Source organism: Phascolarctos cinereus, unplaced genomic scaffold, assembly GCF_003287225.1.
Source record: "Phascolarctos cinereus isolate Bilbo 61053 unplaced genomic scaffold, phaCin_HiC Scaffold_5;HRSCAF=322, whole genome shotgun sequence".
Taxonomy (NCBI): domain Eukaryota; kingdom Metazoa; phylum Chordata; class Mammalia; order Diprotodontia; family Phascolarctidae; genus Phascolarctos; species Phascolarctos cinereus.
The window spans coordinates 221,840,489-221,868,057 of NW_027555958.1; the positions used below are offsets into that span (position 1 = coordinate 221,840,489).

Below are 27,569 nucleotides of genomic sequence, written 5' to 3' on the forward strand. Positions count from 1 at the left end.
GCACTTCATACAGTTTTTGGCACATATTACGGGCTTAATAAATGCCCATTCATTCATTAATTCATTTATGGTGTAGTGTGCTATAAGTCAAATCTATTTGGCTATTTCTGATGAATATCAGAATAACCTTTTAAAGTTTGTAAAGCATTTTACATATATTATTACATTTGATTTAAAAAAAATTACGCTCATCTCCATATAAACATCAAAATATTGAACACATCTCCAATGGGTTTACTTTAAAAACTAATTTTTTTGAGGGGGGAGGAAAAGATTTAGTATGGAATAGAAGATAAAATATAAACCCATTTTGTTAATTGTTACCACCACAAACTAGTACTTAGAATGCCTTGTACAACAAAACAGCAAAGGATTAAAGTTAGAGGTGTTCCCATGGCGAGGCTGAAGATTTGTCTCTAGTATACAGAGTACTAAGGTTAAGGTGAATGCTACAGTCCTCATTATTTGGATGGGTTGATGCTCTAATCAGACTTTGTAACAAGGTGCCATTCTGTTAAAACTTCAGTGACTTCCATTACTTCCAGAATCAAATATAAAATGCTGCTTGGTTTTTAAAGGTTTTCAAAACTTGGCCCCTTCTTTTCTTTCCTGTATTTTTATACTTGATTCCCCATCAGCACTCTAAGATCCAATGATACTGGCCTCCTGGCTGTTAATTGCCCATAATACTTCACTTCCCAATACTGCCATTTTCATGTCATTGGCTGTACCCCATGCCAAGTATTCTCTCCTTCCTAGTCTAGACTTCCTGGCTTCCTTGAAGTCTCAGAAACTCAAGCTCTGCAAATTCAGCCTTTCCCAATCTTCCTTAATGCTAGTGCCTTCTCTATGATTATCTCTGACTTATCCTGTATGTATCATTTATACATAATTGTATGTCTTTTTACCTATCTCCAGGGCTTAGCACAGTACCCAGCACATACTAGGTCCTTATTTAGTGCTTGTTGACTTGATTTGAATGGCAGAATAGAAATTTGACCCAGTAAAAGCGTTTAGTCTTATGCATCACATAACTGCCAAAGTTAATCCCAATAAGTGCCAGGTGGAGTCAAGCTCTTTTTTGAAGTGGATTTTTATTTCCTTCTCTATGTAGTACTTCTCTGAGGCATGAGTAGCACACCCCATAGAATCATGCTGTATCTCCTGTGAGGTGTCTTCATTTTGATTACAGCTTTGTAGTCATACATAATTACACTATCTGTTCCCAGATGGACTCAGAACTTTAGCTGGACAATGTATCTAATGCAAGTGATCTTCACAACTTTGTCAAAGAGGTTCTACAGGTATTACTAACCCCATTTTAAAGAAAAGGAAACTGAGGCTCAGAGAATTTAACTATTTGCCTGTGGTTACCACCTACTGTGTAGGCAGGATTCAATCCAGCTCTTGTCTTACTCCAAATTCAGTGCTCTTTTACTAACCATTTATTTGACATCTTTTTTCTAATCTGTAAATTGGGGAATTAGAAGATTTTCAAGGTCTCTTCCTATCTTAGGCATTTGTGATTTTAAATAATAAGATATAGCTTTTATATTAATTGATGTAGAAATACATAACAAAAAGAAAATGAATTACATGTTAATATTTTATTTCATAGACAAACAAAAACCAACAGACAATGCCCCAATTTCCCCAAAGAACCTATTTCAACTTGACAGCTAATTATACGACTATTACTTGAAACAGCTTTTAAACTATATCACTTCACTCTGGTCACTCTTTTTTTTTTTTAATCCCTTCTTTCGGCCCTGGCCTAAAAATCTATCTAAAAAATAGGCTTTAGTTATTGAAGTGTTAAATTATTTTTGAGTCAATACTCTAATGGGACATAGTACACATGCATTTCTTTAGTAATCAGTCATCTGGGACACAATCATGCCTTCATGATAATCTGGAGGGGAAAAAAGCATTCATTATTTATGTGCTCACAGAAATAAAATATTGATGCCATTAGACATCCCTTTTGACACAACAGTCATTTATAAATCCCTTGGTTTCTCCAGTTTACCAAAAACATGGATAATTGGTGAAAACTGAGCCAGCTCATTGGAGGAAGGCCAGGGCCGAAAGAAGGGATTAAAAATAAAAAGAGTGACCAGCCATTGAAAGTTCAGTTATTTCTTAAATGTACATTTTAATTGTCTCATATCCTGTTTTATTTGATTGATACTTCAATTAAAAATCATTGAGCTACATTCAGCTGAAACTCTTGTCCCAGAAAAGCCATGATAGCTGAACAAAGCTTGGTTTTTGGGTGTCTGGTCCTAAGGCACACATCAGAAAGATGTGGAATGGGGAGACTATAGCACCCAGACCTTGTCATTTCTGATCCAGGGCCTCCAGATATTAAATTGATAGGAGATGCCCATTTTTTAAAAAGTGCTTGTGATGAATGGGGGATTTGTAATTCCCATGATGGTCTTATCATCTATAATATCAAAAGACTTCATTAAAGGTAACAATCACTTTCATTGATTTATAAATGTTAAATTGTCCACAACTATACAGTACAAGAACTCAGGAGGCATCCAGCTTCTTATAGGCTTCTTTTATGAAAGTTAACATATTCTTCATCTCTGCTGAATTATTCATGACATGCAGATCCTTTAGAACATCTTTCTGATTTGGGATCCTCTTCAAAATTTCCTCCTGTGGCATAAGAATGAAGAAAAATGCAGACCAAAAAAATGAGGTAAATTTAAAATGAAGTTACCTCAATATAGATTAATGTTCTTAAAGAGAAATTCAAGTAAAAAGACTTTCTCTTCTCCACAGATGTTTACACAGCAGTGCATTTTGCACTACTATGAACAATAACAATCATCTCTGTCAAGTTTATGAAAATGTAACAAAGCTTTTAAATGCTGTATTAGAATAAATCACAACAAAGGGAAGTTAGTGATCACAATGCAAAAGAACAAAAAGAAGACAACTCATGAACAGAAGCAAACAGTAAGTGGTTCAGAGAGAAACACATATAAGTCTGGGCCCTGACATACTGAATTTATTATATATTTTAAAAAGCCAATTTGTATATAATGGAGATTTGTGATTTTATGTACAATCCTCTTGTTCTGTTTCTCTTTGTAAATGGAGATGCTCAATTCGGTGATTTTTGAGTTCAGAAAAAAAAAATAAAAAAATCACAATGGTTTAATTATCAGGACTTCCAAATTAAAGCATTAGCAATTGTCTATGGCTCTAGCAGAGAAGTCTTGATTGGAGAATAAATATTCTTTGCTGGGAAACGAGAGTTTGTATCTTTATCTGGGGTTCTTGATCTTTTTGTGTTAAGGAGCCCTTGAGAAATCTGGTAAAGTCTATAGAGTACTTCTCAGAATATTTTTAAATGCATAAAATAAAATACATAAGACTACAGAAAAAACCAATTACATTGAAATATAGTCATCAAAATACATTTTTTAAAAGATACAAGTTCCCAAGTTTAGTACTCCTGCTCTATATACTAATCCAATCAAAGAAAAAAAAATAGTGAAGCCAACTGGCAAAAGGAAAAGTGGAAATCATTTTATAATTTCTTTACCACCACAAATAGTTTTGAATGAACTGCCACACAGGGAGTAAAATGAAAGACAACAACAAAAATGTTATACTCATCTACTTAGAGACGGAGACACTCCTTCATCCCCCTCAATTTGCTAATTTGGGACTTAGGATATCATAAGATAGTTAGCTTCAAATACTTTTCTGTCTTTGAAAGACAAAGTGCCTTGTATAGTGCTTTAAACGTTTTTTAGAAGGTAGAAACGACTTGTAGATGAAAGGATCCCATACATACAGATGAGAAAACTGAAGCTCAGAGAGATAAAGAAACTGATTTTGGTATGAGATACAGCAAAGAAATTTCCAGTGTCAAAATAAAACAGTATTTATTAAAAACAAATACATCTATTTTAAATTACAATATCTGCCATTTTATATGCCATGTTGATCTCTCATTTTCCCCTCAATGTTGATTTTAAACTTATATTGGCTTTCTTCAATTGTTCCAAGTTATTCTCTTTCTCTCTATGGCCAGGTCTCCCATAAGGACTGACATCTAGAGCACTAGTCTCTAATTTAAAAAAAAAATTATACCTCTATCAGTAATTCTCCCCTCTTGTAAGCCTATAGTGAGGGGTTGGGTTATCCAGCTCAGAAGGTGGGGGGAGGGAAAGATTGCATAGCTCCAGGAGGGGCAATTTTGAATTGTACTTGGTAAAGAGTAGGTGTGGTTGTATTGGAGACAAGTCCCATGAATGGCTATCTCAGGGAAGACAGGATGCAATGCATTCTTCCTACCCTCCAACTGGCAGACCATACATCCCTGGGAATCATGCCATAACCTCCCATTTTGGTAACCATTGACCTGGAGAACAGTAGAGTGCAGAAGTCAGAACGAATTCCCAAACAGGAAGGAATTTCTTTGTTTTCATTTACTCCTATGAAATTTCTGTTATGTCCCCAAAATTGGGTTGCTAGTCATGGTAAACCACTTTTCCTTTTGCTACAAGGAGAAGTATTAGAAAAATCTCTTCTTAATCAAATTATATTTTAGAATTTGTATTTTAGAAATGAATTACCTAAGGACTGCCACACGTAGTTATTCCCCAGGAAAAGGAAAGACAGACCTTTTCTAGAAAAAGTTTCAACAGAAGACATTTAAACCACAATATAAAGAATAACTGGTTATAATCACAATAGGAGGAATAAATACTTACATGAAGTATTGGGGCTTTAATACTTTTCTTGGGGAGTTCTGGAAGAGAAAGGGCCTTGGTACCATCTAACTGAAGCACCTAGAGAGGGAAAATATATTTTTTGGAAACAGGTTCAGAGTCAATCCATAAACTGATCAAGTAGTTAGTAAGAATATACTACATACCAGGCACTGTGTTAGGTGGTAGGGATATAAATAACAACTAATTTAAAATAAACCCTTCTCCTAAGGAGTTTATACTCTAGCAGGGGAGACAACAGAGGCATCAAAGCATATACAAAAGAAATATAAAGAGAATGCATACAAGTAAATATATAGTGACTCAGTATAAAGTAGTTGAAGATAAGCACAGTATCATGTAGAAGGTGATACTTGAGTGGCATCTTGAAGGAAGATAGATTCTGTGAGGCACAGGTAAGGAGGGTGAGCATTCCAGGCAAGGTCAGCCAATGCAAAGACACAGGATTGGGAGAGGGGATATCTAGTGTGGGGTATAGTGAGAAGACCAGTTTGGCTTGGTGACACAATAAGGCTGGAAAGATAGCCTGGTGTAAGGTTGTAAAGGGTTTAAAAGCTAAAAAGAAGTTAAGGGATTGATTCCAGAGGCAAGCTTACTGAGTAGCAGAGTGATATTGTCAGAGTACTTAACAAACTCAATCCCTATTCTTTTACTACTACTACAGTCAAGAATTACATCTTTAAATCAATTGCATTAACTTAAGTGATTTCCTTCAGGATCCAGAATCCTATAATATCCTAGATATTATAATACATTTTGTTATGTATTACATACATTATTATGTATAATACATATACATATATGTATATATTTTATATATTTGGTATACATTGTAATACATTTTACTATGAGTACCTGCTTAGCCTTTTCTTCTTCTTCTTCCAATTCACTCTCAAGAATCCGAATTTTATCCTGAAGGTTCTGAATATTCTCATTTATTAATTCTGTGGCCTTCACTGCTTTTTCAGTTTCTTCCTAGGTTAGAGGGGAAAAAAACCAAACCAAAACAAAGCAAAATACCATGTCAAGAGAAGCTTTCTTCATACGCTACTTCACAAGCTTCACATTACTAGAAGAAATTTGTGAATTACAAATTTTTTAAAAATGTGATACAATAGAGGGGACAAAAGAATCTTCTACCATACTGAAAAGCTGCAGGAGAACTGTCTAAGTGGTATGCTATGGTTGCTACCATTAAAGGTCGTGGTTGGAATGCTGCTGCTTCTTGCTGTGGTAGCTTTCTTCAAGCATTACATTACAGCAGCTAATAGCTATAGTCCTTGAAGAGCAACAAGTATGAACATAGCATCAGAAGGATGCTGACAAATGGAAGGTGATCTGTCTTCAGAGTTGGTGCTACTGATGGTTTGGACCAGATCCTTGCCTATGAGTGTCCAGTAAGGCAATCTTTCCTAACTGCAAGTTTGAGGACTGGTACTAGGCTACATAACTTTTACTATAAAAGATCCAAATATCCTTACTCCTTAAAACCAATAAGTATAAAAAATGGATTTCTTCATTTATTTTTATCCTATATCTCTCATCCTAAGTTTCCTCTTTAGCTCTCCACTGCCTGGAATTCTAAAGTTACAGTGGAAAATTTAGATAATTTTGTAGGTCTACAGTATAGTGAGGTTCAAGAAACAACATGTTAAGAGCTACAAAGAATGAGAGTAACCCATTTTCCACAAGTAGACTGTTCAAATATTTGAAGGCAATCTTAGGCCTTCTATTTTCAGGCATCTATTTTCCAGATGGTCGAGGAAATAAGTCAAAGCACTTCCTCGATCTGCCAATTTCAATTTCTGCACTGGAAGGCGCATGCTTAAAATCTATCCGGAACCAGAAACTGCCATAATTAACAAATAAGATGGCTTAGCGGCACAATCTTCCCTTATCCCTCTGTTACACTAATCTTCCCATTTCCTAAACAAGTCTGATGAAAGTAAAAAAGAAGGACATCTCCCCTCCCCACAAAAAACCTAAAACTGACAAGAAAAATAATAATGAGGAAGAAAAAGATAAATTAAAAGATAGTAAGAGAGCACCTAGCTAATTTAAATTAGTTCTAAGTCCAAATAAATTGCATCCCAGCATAATAAAGAACTTGAAGATGTGGATTCAGTGTTAAGTTATCTTTGAGAAATCTTGGAGAATGGGAAAGGTGACAGAAAATTGGAGATGGGCAAATGTTACCCAAATTTTTAAAAAGAGAGAGTCCAATTATCATTGATGAATACGCCTAATTAAAAATTGAGAAAAGCTAATCAGACAGATGTCTTGTGAGCACTAAGAAAAGAAACACATGAGCACTAGATGCCAAAAAGTGCTCCATAAGAACAACTCACACCAAATTTCATTCTTAGGCTCATTAAATTGGTAGATATACGTAGAACGAAGGGTTTAAATTAATAAAATGATAGTTACTAGGGCTAACTGCAAAATACTGCTCAATACAGGGTTTTGTAATTCATGTGATAAAAAAGAGCTAAGCATTTTAGTTGACAGAAACCACTGCCAACCATGGTCTCCTACACCACTCAGTACTCATGCCATAGATTTCCCTCTCAAGATACGGATACAATGGCCTTGACAAGAAAGGCACTGAATTGTAACTATTGTAATAATTCATGTTTATGTTGCTTTAAGGCTCACAAAGCACTTTCCTAGCAACAATAAGGATAAATAATGCAAGTATTATTTTGCCCACTACGATCACATACACTGGAAACTACTTGAGGGCAATGTCTATTTTTTTATTTCACTTTGTAATCCCAGAACATTTTCTTTTCAGTTCAGACACTTTCACTGATGTGGGGATACAGACTGGCAACTCTTCTGCAACTTATGGTTGTAGAAACATGCCTGAGGGCACCGAGAGGTTAAGTGACTTGCCCAGGAGTCACACAGTCAGTATGTATCAGAGGTGGGACTTGAACTGAGGTTGTTCTGATTCAAAGGTTGGCTCTCTATCCATTAATCCATGCTACTTTTCATTTGATTTCATAACCCCAGTGCATAATAGGTGCCTAATAAATGTTTATTAAATTAAATGAATTTTACAGATGAATAAACAGTATGGTTTGTAAACCATGATATTATTTGGGATGAGATAATTTTGGCTACCACATGTCATGCCAGGCAAATATATGTATGTCATTTTTTTTGCTGGACGAGGTCAATTGGAGGTTTAAGAAGAACAAAAACCTGGGATATTTTCAGAACACTGGCAAAACTGAGGGAAAATTTATTTACTACTATATTTGCATGTAAATTAAGTCAATGGTCATAGTTTGGATTAAAAATGAAAATAACATAAATGCTCTCCACCCTACACTCTTTTCCTCAAATAACATCAATAACTTTAGAGTCACAGGACTAGTCTCCAAATTCTGACTCTCTTATTTGCAGGAAAGTGGTTGTCACATCACATGTTTGAATTCACTTTCCTTACCTATAAAATGAGGAAATGGATGAGATCTCCATGGTCCTTTCTAGCTAGAAATTCCATGATCCCTATTTTACAGATGAGAAAACTGAAACTCAGAGAATTTAAATGACTTGTCACAGAACCATAGATAGTGTGAGTCCAGGTAGGCCTTGAATTTGGACTCTATTTATAAAAGGGTCTTCTCTTAGTTACGGAGCTTTTGTTTGAACATAGCAGCAGAATTTCTGATAGTACTCAACCACAAAATTAATCATAGTAAATTTTCAATATCCAGTTTGTGGATTACTATTTATAGAAGTGAATTCTAGGAACCCAGGCTGTTGTAAATGAAATCAAACTCAAAAGCGAAGAAGTTGGGCCTGAGGACTAAACTATGGTAAGGAAGCTTAAGGATATTAGAAGACACATGTCTTTGAAGAACTTACAAATACCAATTATTTTTGTGATATCTAATACTTTGTATTATCTGTAACTTCTCTTCCTCCTATTTATGTGTGTAATTGACTAAGGAGTACTTCGTACTGCCAATTAGATTATAAATTTCAAAGTCATATGAAATGGAAAATGTCTTTATACTTCTAAATATATGATGTTTCACTTATTTGATAGGCTGTTTAGGCAGAAGTAAGCACACTTAAAACTTAAATCAGATCAAGCACTAGAAGTGAGAAGTCAGAGTCCAAGGACAGGTCAAAGCCTACTTTAGTTCTGAGAATTAGCTATTAAATACATCCTATAATTTGCTATTACTGGCTTCTTGTTGTAATATAAACAAACAAAAATGATCTGGAGTCAATTTTGGCAGCTACTAGCACTGTTCAGTTAATAACATATTAAGTATAAGTGAAAGAAGATTCTGAAATTCTATAACATTAGTTAGAAAATCCACAATTTGATTACAAAATAATATCACATATTTAAGGGAATAAAAGGAGGAAAAAAAAAACCATACCAGATTAGTACTCAACTACTGCAGCCTACATTCGGGTACACATGATATCTTACTGAAAAAGGATTTATGATAAATAAGTTTATTCAAGATGGGGGGGAGGGGCAGCACTATTTTCTAGGTCAAATTGGCAGAGTATCACACTGACTTGTGATAAATTTTCAGTCCTTTCATCTCTCACCTTACTTTCCAGATATTGCCAAGCCATCCCACTTACATATTCATAGTACCTGTAAAAACGCCAGGCCTTCTTCATTGGCCTCGAGAGTCTCCATCTCCTTCACTAAGAGATTGGACACTTCCTTGAGACTATTCCACTCTCCCAGGGAGACTTTATGAGTTTCACACAATTGAAGAAATCTTCAACAATAGAAAAGAGAACATTACTAGTTTTTATCATAGATATGATTAATTTTCATTTCTGTTTTAGTGATGGGAGAACCAGTGCACAAAATCTTTTTTTTTCCTGTTTTAACCCTTTGCAATGACCTGATTATTACCTTTCCTTTAAGCAGTTAAGATGAATTTGAGTGTTTTCCTTTTCTTTTATTTCAGCTCTCAAAACATATCTAGAAGAGAAGTTAAATATAGTTAAAGAAAAAATGGACTTTTGAATATTAAGTAATTTAAACTAAGTGCATTTTTTCCTAATCTCTGTGATAATTCATCCTCATCTCTGTATTTCTAGATAAAATCTTTGGTTTATTCCCTTGTCATTTTATATCTGAATTACCTCATCTTCTTTCTATCTGGCTTCTCCATCTAGGCTTTCTCTGCTTTCCAGCTAACTCAGTTCTGCTAACTAAAAATCACCTCTTCCTAAGGACTTTTTGATGTCCCAATATTAAATTGGTGCTGTATCTTCAGGATTTTAATGTATGATACCAAGTTTAACTACCGGATTACAGAGTTTAAGCCTTGGCCATACATAGGGATTGTGAAAACATAACAAAAAAGTAAAATCTCACCCCCAAAATGACCAGAGGGTATTTCTTTCCTTGCATCCAAGGCTACAGAGAGCAGCCAGATTTCCTCTCCAAAGGGTTTTTAGCAGTTCACTTATATCTTAGGAAACCCTCCAAGGTCCATACAAACACATCTGTAAAGGGAGGGAGCTGGCTTTGAGATGGAAAGATAGGATTTTAATAGTCATTGATAAGCCTATCAATGATACTTTCCAATATAATTTTAGTTATTTACTAGAGCTGTGATAAAAGTATAGGAATCTTTGAGGACCTCTGAATAAAATAAATCAGACTGAATCTCAATGGCCCAAGAGAAGCTATGGACAAAAAGACATAAACCCAGCAGTATTAATGGAAGCTACTGAGAATTTAAATAATGAATTAGAGGCTTTATAATCTTGTCTTCTTAAAGTTACAAGTGAACTGTTACTTTGTATGATAAAACTTTGGGTATACATTCTTCTGAGACAGTAAAGAGATTTATCACTCAGAAAAATTTAATGATGATACATTCCCCATTAAGGCCCTACTCTAATGCCTCATCATAAAGTAGAGAGAATTCTGGGATCTTGAAGACTATTACCCTAAAGCACAAGTTTTGGTGGGTCCTACCAAGCTGGAAAAAAATGAACATATGTCTGTGAACTGCCCAGTTTGAATGATAAGAAGCTTATCACCAGGTTGGATGCACGGTAATGAATGTTTTTGTCAGAGAACCTCTTAAGGACTGCCAATCAAGTTGTAGAGAGGTTGTGATATGCACTGGTTAGTAGTCAGTTTTAAAATCACATATTCCTGAGAAACTGCTACAGTTCAGACTTGAAAATGAAATCAGTTAAGATATAGAAGCCCTGATTTGAGTAGGTGGAGATGCAGATTTGAGTTGAGTGGCAAGGTGGTACAGCGGATAGAGCGCTGAGCCTGAAGTCAGGAAGACTCATCTTCCTGAGTTCAAATCTGGCCTCAGACACTTACTAGCTGTGTGATTCTGGGAAAGTCATTTAACCCTATTTGCCTCAGTTTCCTTAGCTGTAAAATGAGTTGAAGGAAATAGCAAACGACTTCAGTATCTTTGCCAAGAAAACCCAAATGGGGTCACAGAGTCAGACACAACTGAAAAAAGACTAAACAACAAAGCTGTAGAAAAAAGAAAAACAGAAGCAAAAACAGTGGCACAGACTGCATACTCACCGTATCATAGAATCCATCATAGCCTCAAAATATTCTTTATTGTCTTTTGAGAGAGGCTGCCATGTTACTTTATTTTTGAGGGTTTTCTTTTTCATATTTGTACTTTTCCCAGTTTCTGGCAAAGGAAGAAAAATAGCATAGTAACTTGCTGAAAATGTAGCTCATTTTATTTTTTAAAATAAGGACCTCATACAATTATACAAATTCAGTTATCAGTCTTATGAAACCAGATCAACTGCTTAGTCACCTAATGTTTACAGAAAATGTTTCACGTACTCTGTTGTCAGTGAAGATACCCGATAAAACTGGCATTCTTAATTTTTTTTTTTTAATGTCATGGACCGCTTTGGAAGTACGGTGGAAACTATGTACCTCTTCTCATCATAACATTTTTAAATACATACAATAAAATACATAGGATTACAAAGGAATCCAATTACACTGAAATATAGTTGTTAAAATTAAAAATAGCAACACTAAAAACAAATTTATGGACTGCAGGTTAAGAATCCATGCAGTAAGGTCATATTGTCCAGCACTTTAACAGTGGGAATATTTTATTAACTGGTATTTCAGACATAGGCCTAAAATGCGAACCTTCAAAGTGAAATAAGAAGCAATAATATAATTGTTATTCAAAATGGAAATACAACTTTTATTCTCAAGAAGACAGTTGAAAAGAGCATTACTAATATACCCTGAGGGGGCAGAATGTTTTTCACTTATAGTTGTTGATTCAGGAGAACCAGTCTGGTGGGATGACAAGAGATTGGCTCAAGATTCTCTTACATAAGTAACAGTGAAATAGTTTGCCAGCATCAAACCAAGAAAAAAAAAAACCCAAACAGTTGCATAATCTGCACTGGAACTAAATATCATTTACCTGTTAAAATTCTTTCCCAGTTGCTCTAATTTTTCTCTAGTAGGTGCTACAGCAATGTCCTGGCTAGACTTTTTTTCATCAGGCTGGTATCATATTTTGACTATTTGACTATGGGGATCCTTCTTATGGGAAGTGTGAATTTTTAATTATAGAAGTGAGGCTAAGTGATGGATCAAGCTATTTTTATTATCATCATGAGAGTCATCATTATTATTATTATTACTACTACTTACTGTGTACTAAAATTTTTGTGTAACTGCCATTTTGGTAGATGCTTGTCTTAAGTAGAAGAAAGTTTTATATTTATTATGATTTACTGTAATCCTTTTGGCTTATACATTAATAGTAATAGGTGTTTTTAAAACAGTTATTTGTAGTCTTGTAAGTTTCCATGCTAAAATTTTTTTTCTTTCTTTTTGGCAAAAAGCTTTGTCCTCCCCCCACCTTCATTTTAAGATAACTGTAGCTTCTGTCAAGGTCATTCTCAGGATATTTATTAGTAGTCAAGTTGAGCATACTGCCCATCCTCAGATAAGCTCCACCTCCCAATGTGCTTGATTGTGTATCACCTTTAGCCTAATTATGAAAACCAGCCCCTCATAAGTTTTCACCCCCAGCAATGAGGTGCCTTCATCCAAGGCTGCTGAGGGTGTACAATGTATATACTAAGGTCAAGTTGCCTCAAAGACCAATAGTAAATACAGAAAATAGTGTTGAAAAGATTGATATGTGCACCTCACCCAATTAGAGCTCTTAAATCTTAAAACAGAAAAAAACAAAAACTTATGAGTAAGTCCCTTACTCATAAATAGTGAGTAAATGTCAGATGCAGAGTTCTTTCTGTATATCCGCTAGGGCAATATGGCTTTAGATTGCACTGATGCCAAAAATTCATTTTGTGACCTACAGATACAGGTTATTTGTATTAATTTGGAGAAAGTTGATATAGAACAGAAACTCTACAAGCCTAAAAGAGCATGTACCTCATATACAAGTACCTGAAGGGTCAGCTTTTGTACTCTCTCTGTTTGCTTTTAATCTGAGATCAACCCAGCTATAATTGAAATCCTTCAAAGAATTTAAATGAGTAGTTTCACCTTTTAGTGATGTAGACATAAAGTTTTCCATAAAGTTATTCCTTTGGAGATCATCTGCTGCTAAGTGTCGAGGGATGGGAAGGAGAACATAATCAACTCTGCAGCCACTGGAATTAGTCCCATGAACCTAGGACAAGCAGCCCCTCTAGGGTGTCTCATTAAATTAGAGCAGTTAACTTTTAGTTGCTCCAAATATTTGATGAACCACTAGGCCCTTATTCCTTCAGCATGACAACTAACATCTTTTATTGTACAATCTTTATTACTCAGAGGACAAATTAGTGAGATAAATTTAAATTATGTAAAGAAATAGGCAGAAGCAAAACTTGTATCTTTGAGGATTCCTGTTCTAGAAAACCAAATGAAATGGCTGAGGTATTAACTAAGCAGAGAGAAAACAGAATCCTGAGTTTACTATGAGTACCAGTAAGATTAGAGAGCTAGGCCTGGAGTCAGGAAGATCTGCGTTCAAAGATTATGAATTGTGTGACCCTGAGCAAGTCACTTAAACCCTGTTTGCTTCAATTTCCTCATCTGTAAAATAAGCTAGAGAAGGAAATGGCAAACCACTTCAGTATCTTTGCCAAGAAAACTCCAAATAAGTTTAATAAAGGCTGGACAGACTGAAAAATAAGTAAATAACAAAACAACAAATGAATAAGAGAGACAGTCTGTGTAGTAGTTAGCCTGCACTGAAATCAAGAAACTCTGCTAGATTCAAGTTCTGCCTCTCACACCTATTAGCTGGGTAAATATGAGTAAGTCATTTAAACTCCTAGTGTTTCAGGCAAGTGTCTAAGACTTTAAGAAAGTGGCTAACCTGAATCTGTGGAGGGAGTTACAACACCAGCATTTCCCCACTGCAATGAATCACAGATCTAGAACTTTCTGTCTCACCCCCACAAAGGTTACACGTTACATTAAGAACTACGGAAAAGGTATCTATATAGTTGTAGATAATTAAGTAATGAGACTAAAAACATACAGAATAATATTCAAATGCATTCTTCCTTACATAAGTCACCTCAAATCTAAACATTCATCCCAACAATACAGCCACATTTGTCAAGATTTTTTTAATCTCTTCCTTTAGAAAGGCTTCTATGAGAGTTAAAGAAGACTTAAACTGCCCAAAGATGTCCACTCTCCTTTTCTTTATCTTGTCTCATAAGTGACATATGGTCCCCCTTTGATCTAGCGCAATGAGCTATACTAACAAAGACATTCTTTAGCTCTTGTAACTAGCAATATATATTTTCCTATTTTTCTTTTTATAACCAGGTACACTGTAATTAGCAGCAATTTTTTTTTCTCTTTGTCTCATGTAACATAAATGTTAGTAGCCAAATTGTAAGGGGCACAGATGGCTATCAACTGCTGGTAGAATGTGTCTCACTCGGAGTGAATAAACTACAGTAATCCTGTTTCTGTGTATGTGGTTAGTTTATTGGCAGTGGCTAGTCAATGGACCCAGGAAGAACTCACACAATACATCAAAAAAAAAAAAAGTTTCCTTTAAGACAGGAAATGGAGAAGAGAATGGTTTGATTTTTATCTTTAGTCTGTGTTAACTATCTGGGCAATTCTTGGTGTGGATTTAACCTTCCACCAGTCTATATCAGCAACTCATCTACAACTTTTACTCTTATAGTGTTGTCTGGGGCCACTAAGAAGTTAAGTTACTTGCTCATAGTCATATAGCTATTCTGTGTCAGAGGTAATCAGGTAATTAGGGCTAGCCCTTCTACCTACTATGCCATACTACTTCTCTTGAATTCTTATATTGTAGTATATTCTAACGTACTTTGTTTTATCATACTTTGTTTATAAAACCCCACACAGTTTATTTGGCAATGACACAAACACATATTTTTAAAAATGGGATATTTGGTGGCAGTTGGTGGTGCAGTAGATAGAGCACTGGCCCTGGAATCAGGAGGACCTGAGCTCAAATCTGGCCTTAGACACTTATTAGCTTTATGACCCTGGGTAAGTCACTTAACTCCAATTTCCTCCCCTCAACCCCCTGAAAAAAAAAAAACCAAAGGAAAAAAAGTGATATTTGACTTCGGAAGGAACATTCTAGCTACAATTTAACTGCTACCTAGATTATGGTTCTAATGCAGATATAACTGTTCTGCCACCTTGTCACTTTCCATACTCCCTCCGTATTTCTTTATATACATCCAAGCTTTTGATCTAAAAGCAAGGAGCCAGATCAGGTACTGAATTTGTTGCCTGTATCTGATGTGTGTTTGCTTTCCATTTTTCCCCCTGCACCAACCATGACCCAGGATCAGCAGAACAATTACTACCACTAATAATTTCTAGGCACCTTTTAGCCTACTCCTTCAAAAAGATTAAAGAAAAAAATCTATTCAATCTTTTACAATTTATTTCAGAATAAAACTTGAGCTACAGTAAAATTTCCAACTAGCACTTGGTTAAAGCATGTTAAAATTCATGTGGGAAACTTTACAGTTGCCCTATTAAGAAGAAAAGTTGGATTAAAGATCGCAATAGATACTACACCTACGCCTACAACTACTACTACTACTACTAGGAATCAAAGAGAACATTATCCTGTCTAACTTTACATAAAATTTACAAAATGGTAATTTTTATCTTTTACATGTAGACAGGGGGAATAGCTTTACAAAATCTCCAGGACTTAAAGTCAATTGAGCAAAAATAAGAAAGGGAGATGGAAAAATACTAACCTGGCTGTTCTGGATTCTCAGATTGTTTCTTCATTTGTTTGCTTGAATGTCTTACCTAGACAAAAAAAAATGTTAGAGAAACAATTTTCCAACAATATCCTAAATATGTTGGCAGCTTGATACTCATTCTAGTTAGATAAGAGGAAAAGTATTGCTCAACTTTTAAAAGTATTGTTTTTAGTGGGGAGTTAAAATCGATGCAAAAATTTATTTTTGTGTATTATGTGCAATGCACTATGTTAGGCACTGGGGAAAAAAGACATAAAAATTAGATACGATTCCTGCATTAAAGAAGTCTACAATCTTATTAGTTTATATTGTTTATGCTATGTACAGAAGTAACTATGTTAGGAATTAGAATGTGGTAAGTGCATAGGAGAGATGTTCAACAGAAAAAGTGAAGATTGGGGAGGGTGAGATAATTTCCAAACATGCTGAAGCCAAGTATTCAGGATGGGATGGGGAGCTTTCTAATACTTAGAGAATGGACCATTACCCATCCCTGGAAGTTCATGAATGGGTCAGATGATACTGAGAAACAGAAGGAAGTAAGAAACCAGTGCTAGTTAAGATATTTTAAGAGGTAGTGTTATCATCACTACTGTCAGATGAAAGTAGTGATTTCAGAAGGGAAAGGCAGAAGAGAAAAAAAAAAGGACAGTGATGAAGCACTGTATTTTAAGAAAACAGACTCTTGTGAACAAGACTTGCTATTCTGGAACCGATTCTGACAAAGAAGGAGAAAATGGTAGCTGAAGTAGAAATGACTTGGGTGAGAAGTTACTATTCAATCTTAAAAACTCATAACAGAGAATGACAAAGAAGCTGGGCATATTCTGAAAGAAGAGACCTGCAAAAACTAAGAAAAGGACAGGTATGATCCCACAGTATAAAATTCCAGATACATGTGATCTAAGAAGATTAGAAGTTTTCGAGAATGAAATTCTGAAGATATAAACAGAAATTCATTTGATGAATAAGAAAATTGTCTAAACAGACTGATGTCTTTTTAGGAAACTCATTTACCAACTGAGATTTTTAAAAAGATATAGAAGAGGGAAACAAAGGCAGATAATGCCAAGTTGCATAGTTTTGCGAGAATAGAGTCAGGCAGGCTAAAGCATAGAATGGGATGAGGCTGGCCGGCCATGAATAATAAGGACCTGGGTTTATTTATTTATTTATTTTAAGCTAAGTTGAACGCAGCAGTAAACTCAAGCAACAAGGACATTTCTGGGGAAAGATGAGACAATGAAACAGACAAAATAGAGATAGCAGAATAATTAAATTATTATTTTCTCTGTCAAGAAGAATGATCTTTGGGAAAGATATAATAAAGTTAATTAATAGGGAGTTGAAACTCAAGATAAATGAGATCATAGTAGAAGATTCTACAGCTGGCCTCAATGAGTTTAAATTTACTAAATCTGAACATATACCCCTGGAGGTGCTAAAGGAAGTAGTGAAAGCGACTGCTGCCGATGGGCAGAGTATCTGTGAAGGACTGCAGAGAAAGTGAGAGTTACTTCAAGTCAGGGAAATAACCTAATTTCAGGAGAGAGAAGAAGGTGGAGTGTGCCAACCCTAGGCTAGTGAACTAACTTTTATTCTGGGAATAGTCTGTATTATTTAAGAAGTGACTTACATGCACATAGAATGTGGTGATCAGGAGGAACTCACGTGGCTATATCAAAAACATGCCATGTCATACAACCTTCCTTTCCTTTTTGATAGGTTACAAATACTGGTAGATCATGGAAGGCTAGGGTGGGCCTATTGCCCTTACATTTTAACAAAATGTTAAAAACTTCTGATGAAGTCTCTTTGCATTAGATGACAATAGTTAGGAGTGATTATCACTGAACAGAAACTGATATAGATAGATAGAACTCACTGACTGGAGCCTCAATACAATCTTTAACATATCAACATAAACTTGGAGGGAGGTCTCTTGTAGAGCGTCTTGTGCTAATCATTTTTATCAATGACAGCGATGAAGAAAGACATCAAATTTGCTAATAACATTATGTTTTAAGGGATAATTAACATGTTTGATTGACAGAGCCAGGATCTCAAAATATGTCAGCAAGTTAGAATGATGGGCTGCATCTAATAAATGAAATTTCTAAGTGGTTAAGTATGGTATTTGGGTAAAAAAAAATGAGCTTCACAAATATACTCTGGAGAGCCTCATCTGGAAAAAATAAAAGATTATCTGAAAAAGATTTCTTGACAAGAAGCTTATAGATGCAAGCTATAGAATGAGACACACATTTTGACCATAACAACTGTGTGGATTTATTTTGCTTGGTTATGCTTATTTGTCACAAAGGAGCTTTAAAAAAATTAAGGGACAGAAGTTTTGGGGAGACAGAAAGGCTATTAATAGTGGTATCACCAAATATCCTGATAAGCTTCTGGGATTTCCTATTATCTTTAGAATCAAATATAAACTACTCTTTTTGGTATTCAAAGTTTTTCACAACCACGACCCTGCCTCTTCCCATTTTTCCTACAGTTTTATTATTCTTCTCCATATAGTCAATGGTTTAGTCATACTAGCCTACTTGCTATTCTTCACACAAGACACCCATTTCCCACCTCCCATCTCTGTGCCTTTGCATTGAGTGTCCCCTGTGCCTAGGATGTACTTTTTAAAAAATTCTTTGAATTTTTAGTCCCTTTAAAACCTAGTTCTATGTAAGGCCTTTCATGGTTGACACCACCTTCCCCTACCGTCTCCCCACCAGCTATTAGTGCCCCCCTCCTAAAACTCTCTTTTATTCATTTTATATATATTCTGCATGCACTTATATGTATACATGTTTTCTCCCCATTTAGAATGTAAGCTCCTACAGGGCAAGGCCTGTTTCATTTGGGTTTTTATATCCCTGGTATATGACATAATGTCTGACATAAAGTAGATACTTGAGAAATGCTTGTTAGTTTAGATAGTTATTATTGGGCAACAATCTCCTTTTCTACATAAACATCAATGTCGGATGGGAGAAGTGTAATATAATGCAAAGATGACCCAGTTTAAAGTCAGATCTGGGTTCTAGTTGTGGCTCTGTCATTAACTATGTATTTTTACTTTGGATAAGCCATTTAATGTCTCTGGGCCTTAGCTTCTGCACTTCTAAATTAAAAGGACTGGGACTAGGTGAGTTTGAAAACACTTTTCAATTCTAAAATTTTATTACTTATAGTTTTAGCATTTTTTTTTCATTTTTCAATCCTATTACCAAACTGGTTTTGTCTCTAAAATCCCTTTCCTCTATTTCACAGAGAATGCTAAGAAAGCAGAAAATGTAATTTTATCCCATTTTTCCCCCTAAATGGTTAAGACATTGTCAATACCTCTTTCTCTGACTCCTTAGTATCTCCAATATCAACTTTCCTTTTTCCAGCTTTTTTGCACTGTTGAGATTTGCTCTCACGCTTTGACTTGGTTCCTGTTGTGCAATTTGCACCTGCTCTTCTAGGCATCGTGACTTATATGGAACAAATTAGTACTTTAAGATCTTCAGAGAAAAAAAAAACAAAGATAAGGGGAAGATTCTAAAAATGTCATGCAATTTTAATTAGTTCAACAACACCAAGTACCAATTAATATTACAAATAAGCCTATTTTACTTTTTGGTTCTTCATTATCCTAAAAAAGTTATAGTAAATCAACTGTAATGTCATTAGGGACTCATCTAGATAAGAATTTATTATATTTTTACTACTAAAAATCTCAGCATTTGTACAGTATTTTACTTTTTCAAAAGTTTTCACATGTCTTTCATTTTAACCTAACAACTATATATATTACATGTGAAGCTGTCATTATTATGCCTATTTTTTAACAAAGGATCATGGAGAATTTAAATGTCTGGCCTATGGTCCCAAAGCTAGGCACTATCAGAGTGAAGCTAAAATAAAATCCACATCTCTCAACTGACAAACTGAAAACTTCTGTCTATAGCTTAAAACATATGTGCTAAAGGAGAAGCAAGATGGAATAAAGAAGCATTACTAAGGGTTGGGGTCCAAAAAAATTGTGATAATTTGCTTTCCCACTACCCTGTTCATTCTTCCGAACTTCTTGTTTCTCTGGTTTGTTCTACTTCTCAATTTTTGGACCAGTACTTCTTAACACCCCACCCCCCCAGCTGTCAATACTCTCTACTGTGGGTGTATCCGGAAACCCAGATTATATGTATAGATTACCTATTCACTACACCCACCACAGTCCCTTTGTGAGGAAATGAGTAAATGAAGAGTGGCACAAATAAGTGTTAGGATTTAGTGTTAAAAAATAATTATATTTGATAAGGCTTTCTCAAATTCTACCTCAAGACACACTTTTAAACCAGTATCAATTGCATTCTAAAATGAAGTGTACTTTAATACTCAATGAGTTGTTTCAGAGATTGTCAATGGACTAAGTCCTCTAAGTAAATGTAATCACCTCAAACTTTTTTCTTTGAAAGGAAAAGACTTCAAGCACCACCTAGTGGTTACTTTTTCCTGAAATTGTGGTACCTCAAATAACTCACCCAATAGGGTTAAGAAGACAAAGGAAAAGCAAAGCTCTGGACAAGGCAGAATCTAAGAAAAAATTTCTCTCTCCCTTCCCTCCTTAACCCTTACAGACAATGGGGCACTAAAAAGAAAATATAGTCTCTTCTCTCTCTTTAGGGATGCAAATACTTGATCGTCACTTAGCCCTTTTGTTTAAAGAGATGTTTAAACTTTTTAATGTCTCTTAAATGTGTGTATGGTGGATTTACTTTTTTGAAGGCTCTGTACAGATCTTAATATTTCAACAGGAAGGCTTAGAAAGCATCAATTCTGTTAAAGTCCATATTCCTACCCTCTTTCTAACTCTCCTTCTTCATACATAAACACACATAGGACGATGCCCAACTTTGCAAGATGTTATTCTTAGATGCAAACTACTTCCTTTTGCTTTTCAGTATGTCATAACCACTCTCTGCTTTCCTTTCTCATGGCTGATATGTAGTTCCACACAATTCTGACTGTGTTTCCTTGGTCGAAGACCTGTCCCTTCCTGCAATATTTTTTCTATGACTTAGAAGCTCTAGAACTTGACAAGTTTATGGATATATTTTATCTAACAGTTCTTTGTGGTGGAGATCTGTGGATACTATCTCCACCCCCCTGAGCCCCTCCACTCTAATACTTTTGGGGACTTTTTCGATTCCTTGAAATTTGGTATTCAGGTCTTTTGTTTCAAACCTGATGATTCTTAGACTTTCTTTCTGCCCTGATCTCCAGGTCAGCTACTTTGACAGTAGACATTTCTCAAATTTGCTGTATTTTGACTTCACTATTTTTGTTATCATTTAATTTTCAGTTGTTTCCTCCACAGCACTCACTGCTTTGTTTAAGGTTTCTCTAACTTCTTTTCAAGGCAATCCATTCCACTATTTATCTCTGCAGTCAGTTCCTTTATTAGGTCATCTAGTCATTTCCAGAATTTCTGTGACATTTTTTTCTTTCCTGAGATTCTACTGGCAGTTACTGCTGAATTATTCTTACTTCCTAGGGTTTTATCTTTGGATTAGCTTACAGTATAGTAGTTCTTCACTTCATCACAAAAATTTATTTGCTTGTTCATTTCTTCTGTTGGCAAGCAGGATAAAGAGAGAACAGAACTTCCAAAAGTTGGGCTTGCCTAATCACTGCAAAGCAGAGATTCTGCTAGTTTACAATAGTTGTTTGGATGACTTGGCTTTGATGCCAGTCCCCGGCTCCTGACTATGGTGCACGGCCCAGAATAGGGGGTTAGAGGTAAGCAAGCAGAAAACATATGTAACAGCAGCAAAAGACACCAGGGACATTGGTCAATGCCCTTCATAGGTACCTCCCATTAACCTTCCCCTCCCTCTCATGTTGACCCTAGCTTTCTGCTATTTCTAAAGTGCATAATGTAGGGCCCAAAGTGGAGGCAAATATCAATACTGATACAGCTCCAATAGTATGTCAATTTGCTAATCACTACAAAAAAAATCTCAAATTTAGAGTACCAAAAGTTAATGCTTTAAAGTGATCTAAAAACTGTGAATCTTAACACTCTATGTTTCTTTCTCTGCTACTCTATCACCATCATTGTTCAAGTAGAAAGGGGTCAGACAGGATTAAAGGGCCATTTTCTACTTTTCTTTGTGTCATGGTTATCATAACCAAAGAACTCACTGCCAATCTATTAGATGATGTTCTTATCAGGTTGATTCTTGCATAGTACAGCTTGCTGCCAAGACCAGACTACAAGAATTTCTAGCATAGTAGACTAGGCTAAAGCTTATGCTCTACTAGCTCAGTATTTGAGACTCCTGGGTTACCTTTACACTACATTTTTTTGTGGATATTATATTATAAAGGTAATGGTTTTATTTAGTTGTAGGTAAGAGTGCTGTTTTTTTTGGGGGGGGAGGAGGGGTGAAGATAATGAATTCTGATTAGAACTTGTTAAATTTTAGACATCTGGGAGCCTCAGCAATTCTGGCCATACAGGCCTGGAGCAGTGGTTCTCAAATTCTTTGCTCCTTGCACAATATTAAACACTTATGGGGTTCTTAACCTGGGGGCCTATGAACAGTTTTTCAAAATATTAAATATTCTGATAATTGTATTTCAATATAATTACTTTCCATTGTAATCCCATGTATTTTGTTCTATGACTTCAAAAAATTCTAAGAAGGGGCCCATGGGTTTCACCAGGGCCCAAAAGGGCCCATGACATTAAAAAAATAAAAATTTAGAACTCTTGCATTAAGGAAGAGTTGAAACACTGTGAATGTAACTGTGATTGTTAAGTTTTCTACAATTCATTGACACCTCGTGCTAATATAACATTTGAGAACCACTGGACTAGGATATACTAGCTGAAAGTAATCTCCATTGAAATTATAATCGAATCCATGAGAGTTCATGAAATGAACAATGGAGGACATAGATGTAGTTAAGAATTGGGGCCAATAAGGTCCTAATTGCTGGAGAAGCAAATGCAAATAGCTCCAGTATTTCTGCCAAGAAAACCCCAAATGGGATCGTGAAGAGACAGACATGACTGGCAATGACTGAACAAGGACAACAAAGGTCTAAATTAAGGGCAGGAACTATTTTTCCTTTTTTTTCCGGTACAGATGCCCAGCACCTAGAACACACCTTTGTATACAGCAGACTCACAATGAACAATTGTTGGATTTGGATTATTATAAATAATGTCAGGCTTGCAGTCCAACCAAAACCCTGGAATTGCTTTATTTTTTCAAACTCTCTCTCTCTCTCTCTAAAATACATCTATCTATCTATCTCCACCTGTCCCAATCTCTTCTGACTCCATCCTACACTTGAGCAGTCCGTGTTTTGAACCTAACAGATCTTTTTTTACTTTATATGATGGCACTGTCTTTCCCCATAAATGATTCATCTTTTTTTTTCTTTTCAGGCAACTGGGGTTAAGTGACTTGCTCAGGGTCACACAGCTAGTAAGTATCAAGTGTTTGGTCAGAGGGCAGATTTGAACTCAGGTCCTCTTGACTTCGGGCCCCCAAGCTCTACTCACTGAGCCACCTAGCTGCCCCATAAATGACTTACCAAATAAATTATAAGCTCTAGGATGGCAAGGATCCTGTCTTGTATGTGTTCCTCATAACTACCCAGTAAAGAGCTTTGCTTATAGTAATCTTGAAAGAACATAACTTTTAAGATGCTGCCTCTACTACAGGCATCATGGCCCACTGTCAAGCTGTTCTTTTTAAGGAGAATATCAGATTAAAAAATACCTTCAAAACCTTTGTAACTTGATCTTTAATTTACATTGGCTGGAACATAGCGTGGTTGACAGGAAATATATCAAAATCGGTATAAAAACCTAGACTGGAGGCAGATCGTGAATAATTTTAAAGGCTAATAATCAATCAATGAGCATTTAAAAACCCCCTACTATAGGTGACAATATGGAAGATGGGGGGGGTTAGCAGATAGTTGTAGAGAAATGAGAGGAAAGCTCATATGGTAGATTCCCTTAATCAATCAATTAGCAAGGCTTCCTTAAATACCTACAACTCTGTTACTTACACAGGAAGAAAAAGGCATTCCCTTACCTCATGGAACTTATGTTCTATTGGAGGGGGAGGCTAAGTGCATATGCTAACAGATTGTAAGCTTCTGGAGGGCAGGGACTCTGCTCTTTTTGTATCCCCAGGGCTTAGTTCAGTACCTGGCACATAGTGTTTTTTCAGTCATTTTTCAATCACATCGGAGTCTTTGTGACCCCATTTGGGGTTTTCTTGCAAAAAATACTGGGGCAATTTGCCATTTCCTTCTCTATCTCATTTTACAAATGAGGAACTGAAGCAAACGGTGTTAAGTGACTTGCCCAGGATCACAAGTGTCTGAGGCCAGATCTGAACTCAGGCAGCCGAGTCTTCCTGCCTCCAGGCCCGGCACTCTAACCACTTTACCACCTAGCTGACCCACATAGCTTCGGGGACATAGCAGGTGCTTAATAAATGCTTACTAATTGATTGCTAGCACTAATATTGAGCCTTAAGACTTTGCAGTGTTTCAAATGTTGTCTTTTGATCCTTACAACTGAGCAGCATTCCTGTTTGACAGATGAGGAAACTGAGGAAGAGGTTAAGTGACTTGATCAGGGTCACACACCTAATAAGCGTCTGAAGGGAAGATTTCAGCTCAAGTCTTCCCGACACCAAATTCAACACCATCCACTGAGCAAACTAGCTTGCTACGTTTATATGCAAATACGACACTATGGAGGGTGTTCCCAAAGTCTCAGTGCAGTTTTAAACTTTAATAGCTTTGTTGACCAAGCTTTAATAGTTTGACACCCTTTCTAGGTAATATTCTAAGTCGTTATATCTACCTACCACCTTCACTTTCCTCCCTAACAAAAAGGGCTTCGTTTCCACAAATATCCTCTCACCCCCTAAAAAGACCTTTGCCGGCGCGCAGCACACAGAGAGGGGCCACCCTGGTTAACCAGCGCGCTCCGCTTCTCCAAACGTTACCCTCTCCCTCTCCTTCCGGCTCCGCTCCAGAAAGCTGAGAGTCCTTGACCTTTGGATCAATCACTTACCTGGGGACAACCTGTCTGCAACGGCTTTCCGCTGGCGCACGCGCACTCCGCACAAAGCTGCCCGGGGTGGGTCACAACTCCCGCGCAAACTGTCAAAATAATAATAACGGGAAGTGGGCGGAGACAAGGGCGTCTTCCGGCTTGCACTGCCCTCCCCCACCACCGCCGAGTCCCCGCAAGCAATTCGCCTCTGGGAGGGAGTCCAAGAGGAACGTTCCCGGATTGGCTGGGTGGCCACGCCCCCGTGGCTGTATGGATTCTCCCGGGCTCCTCCCCCTGTACGCCCAGTTTCAGCCAACCCTTGTACGCATGTGCAGAGGGCATTTTTGTGAGGGTAACTGTACTCCGCTTGGTCCGAGGGCCGAGGCCGAGGCGACCAAGAGCTGGTCAGGCCTGGGTCCTGCAGTGTTTAGGTTAAGGGTTACGTGTCTTACCCTAACTCCACTCGGGGAAAGGCCAAAAGGGCCTATAAATAGGTACCGGTAAGTGAGTACACGACCATCTTGATTCTCTCCCCTTTTCCCGTGACTCCCCTTTCTCCCCCCCCTTTCCCTGCTCCCTCCTCCGTCTCCCCCCTTACCTCCCCTTCCCTTTACTCTTCTCCTGCCCCTTACCAGGAAAGGTCCAGGCTTGTTCGTTCATCCTCCGATGCTAGAGAAGACAAAGAATCGTGCATCCTGAACTTGACCATAACCTGTTGTTTTATCCAAATCTCCTTAAACCCCCCCCCATGACTTAATGCCTTATTTCAGCATAGGTACGTACAGGACCTCAGTAGCTGTCACCATTCTGCGCAAAGAAGGTTCTGTTTGTGTTCTTTGTTAAGGGTGACACCCCTTCCCCCACAACATTACTTCCAGCGTATAGGGGTATCCGCTTAAAATTGCAGGTGTGACCTGTCCTAAGGCTTTTGATACGCCAATTATTGTAATTTAGCCAACTTTTGATTATCAAGCAGATTTTATCTTTTATGTTTCCCCTTTGGGAGTATAGTGAAATCTCAGAATAATGTTTATAATGCATAAAATAAAAAGCATAGGATTATAAAGGAAACCAATTACATTAAAATACACTCCTCAAAAATTTAAAAATAACCACCACCACCAAGTTTATAAGATCCCTGGTTTAGAACCATTTATCTATGATAATGGGAGGCAAAGAGGTTGTAGAGAATGGTAGCATAGACAATCCCAAACAGTAGATAGCAAACATAATATTGATGTTCGGTCTTTTAAATAAATTTTCTACAGGACGTTTACATGCCTACTTGGTTTTGCTTTCCTTAAAATAATTATTTGCCTCATGAGCCTGCTGAATGGCAGAATGAAGGTAGCAAGGGATCAGAGTTTTGCTTTGAATGGTTGACATGTAGATAATCACAAGTTGATTTATGGTTCATAATGCTAGCTAGTTATATTTTTTGCTTCTCTGTGCAACTCTTTTGGCTATGTGCTAGAACCACTTTTCCTTCCTAGCCATTAATAACTTGAATTGTATTGTTTTATATTTTACTTAATTTGTTTCTTGAAGCTTCTCTTCGAGTCCATGTCTTAAATACTGAAATAAAGCATTAGAAATTTCTTATTCACATGAAAAATTGTTGAAATGCCCATATATGAAAACTGATTCTTTAACTTACTGACAAATTTTTCCCCAAGTTTAGGAAGGTCATAAGTGTATCCCAATAAAATGTTTTTTTTTTTAATCCTTTGTGACAATATAGACTGTTCTCAGGCAGTTTTTGGAATAACTATGTAGTATTATCACACAAAAGATTTTATTTTTGGACTTTTTAATGTTTATTTTCTTATTTACAAAACTATAGAATAGGAGCTAAAGCTAGCAGAAAGACAGGAAGATGGAAAAGCCTCATAGGTACAGCTGTGTGGCACAGTAGATATACTAGGCCTGGAGTCAGAAAGAGCTGAATTCAAATTCAGTCTCAGACACTTCGCTGTGGAGCGTGGGCAGGTCACTTAACCTCGGTCTGCCTCTATTTCCTCAAGTGTAAAATGGGGATAACAATATCCCTTCTAGGGTTGTTGTGAGGCTCAAATGAGATAATAATTTTAAAGTGATTAACACATTTATGTCATGTAGTGTTGTATAAATATCATTGTTATCATTATTATCATCATCATCATCATCATCATCATTATTATACCTTGGAGAATGTACTCTAACCTCTCTTTACTTTATTTCATCCAGCTGGTAAATAAAGATGGCTATTACCATAAAGTATAGTCAAGTTTTATAAAACATCTTTTAAAATGCAGTGTTAGTGCAGTGACAAATTGTATGCCTCTGCTATCCTAGGACCAGCCTAGTTATCTTGTTACAAAATGGGCCATGATCAAGTTGACCAGATGACAATGAGTTCTTTTGGTTTGTGAGGATAAAATGAGATTATATTTATAAAGCACAGGGTAAGCCTTAAA

The 27,569-nt window shown here is 36.4% G+C and overlaps 2 protein-coding genes and 1 pseudogene across 5 annotated transcripts in view; 1 reads left to right on the forward strand and 2 right to left on the reverse strand.

Annotated features, from left to right (window-relative positions):
* Nucleotides 1–908: 908 nt before the first annotated feature.
* On the reverse strand, nt 909–1,512 carry LOC110213547 (dynein light chain 1, cytoplasmic pseudogene; annotated as a pseudogene).
* A 76-nt stretch (nt 1,513–1,588) lies between these two features.
* Nucleotides 1,589–25,879, reverse strand: CENPQ (centromere protein Q). Of its 4 annotated transcripts, none has more exons than XM_020993872.2 (9): nt 25,746–25,879; nt 25,132–25,220; nt 16,017–16,071; nt 11,317–11,431; nt 9,661–9,729; nt 9,391–9,520; nt 5,616–5,735; nt 4,743–4,820; nt 1,589–2,670 (listed from the first exon to the last, which is right to left on the reverse strand). In XM_020993872.2, the coding sequence occupies exons 1-9, from the start codon at nt 25,771–25,773 to the stop codon at nt 2,539–2,541; spliced, it is 816 nt and encodes a 271-aa protein (XP_020849531.1). In that variant the 5' UTR covers nt 25,774–25,879; the 3' UTR covers nt 1,589–2,538. The 4 variants fall into 4 exon arrangements, with proteins under 4 accessions (XP_020849531.1, XP_020849527.1, XP_020849528.1 ...); XM_020993868.1 differs by lacking the exon at nt 25,746–25,879 and adding an exon at nt 19,377–19,540 and having other exon boundaries at nt 25,132–25,215; XM_020993869.2 differs by lacking the exons at nt 25,132–25,220; nt 25,746–25,879 and adding exons at nt 19,377–19,540; nt 24,979–25,122.
* Nucleotides 25,428–27,569, forward strand: part of MMUT (methylmalonyl-CoA mutase) — a 39,091-nt gene continuing 36,949 nt past the window's right edge. The window contains exon 1 of the mRNA XM_020993865.2: nt 25,428–25,613. The gene's annotated coding sequence lies outside the window, so the exon portion shown is untranslated. The remainder of the gene's footprint in view (nt 25,614–27,569) is intronic.

Coding starts and splice junctions, on each gene's coding strand:
- CENPQ (XM_020993868.1), bottom strand. CDS start 19,505: ATGCCTAGAAGAGCAGGTGCAAATTGCACAACAGGAACCAAGTCAAAG. Junction 16,072..19,376: donor CTAAGGAGTCAGAGAAAGAG/GTATTGACAATG, acceptor TTTTTTGTCTAG/GTAAGACATTCAAGCAAACA. Junction 11,432..16,016: donor TGAGAATCCAGAACAGCCAG/GTTAGTATTTTT, acceptor TTCCTTTGCCAG/AAACTGGGAAAAGTACAAAT.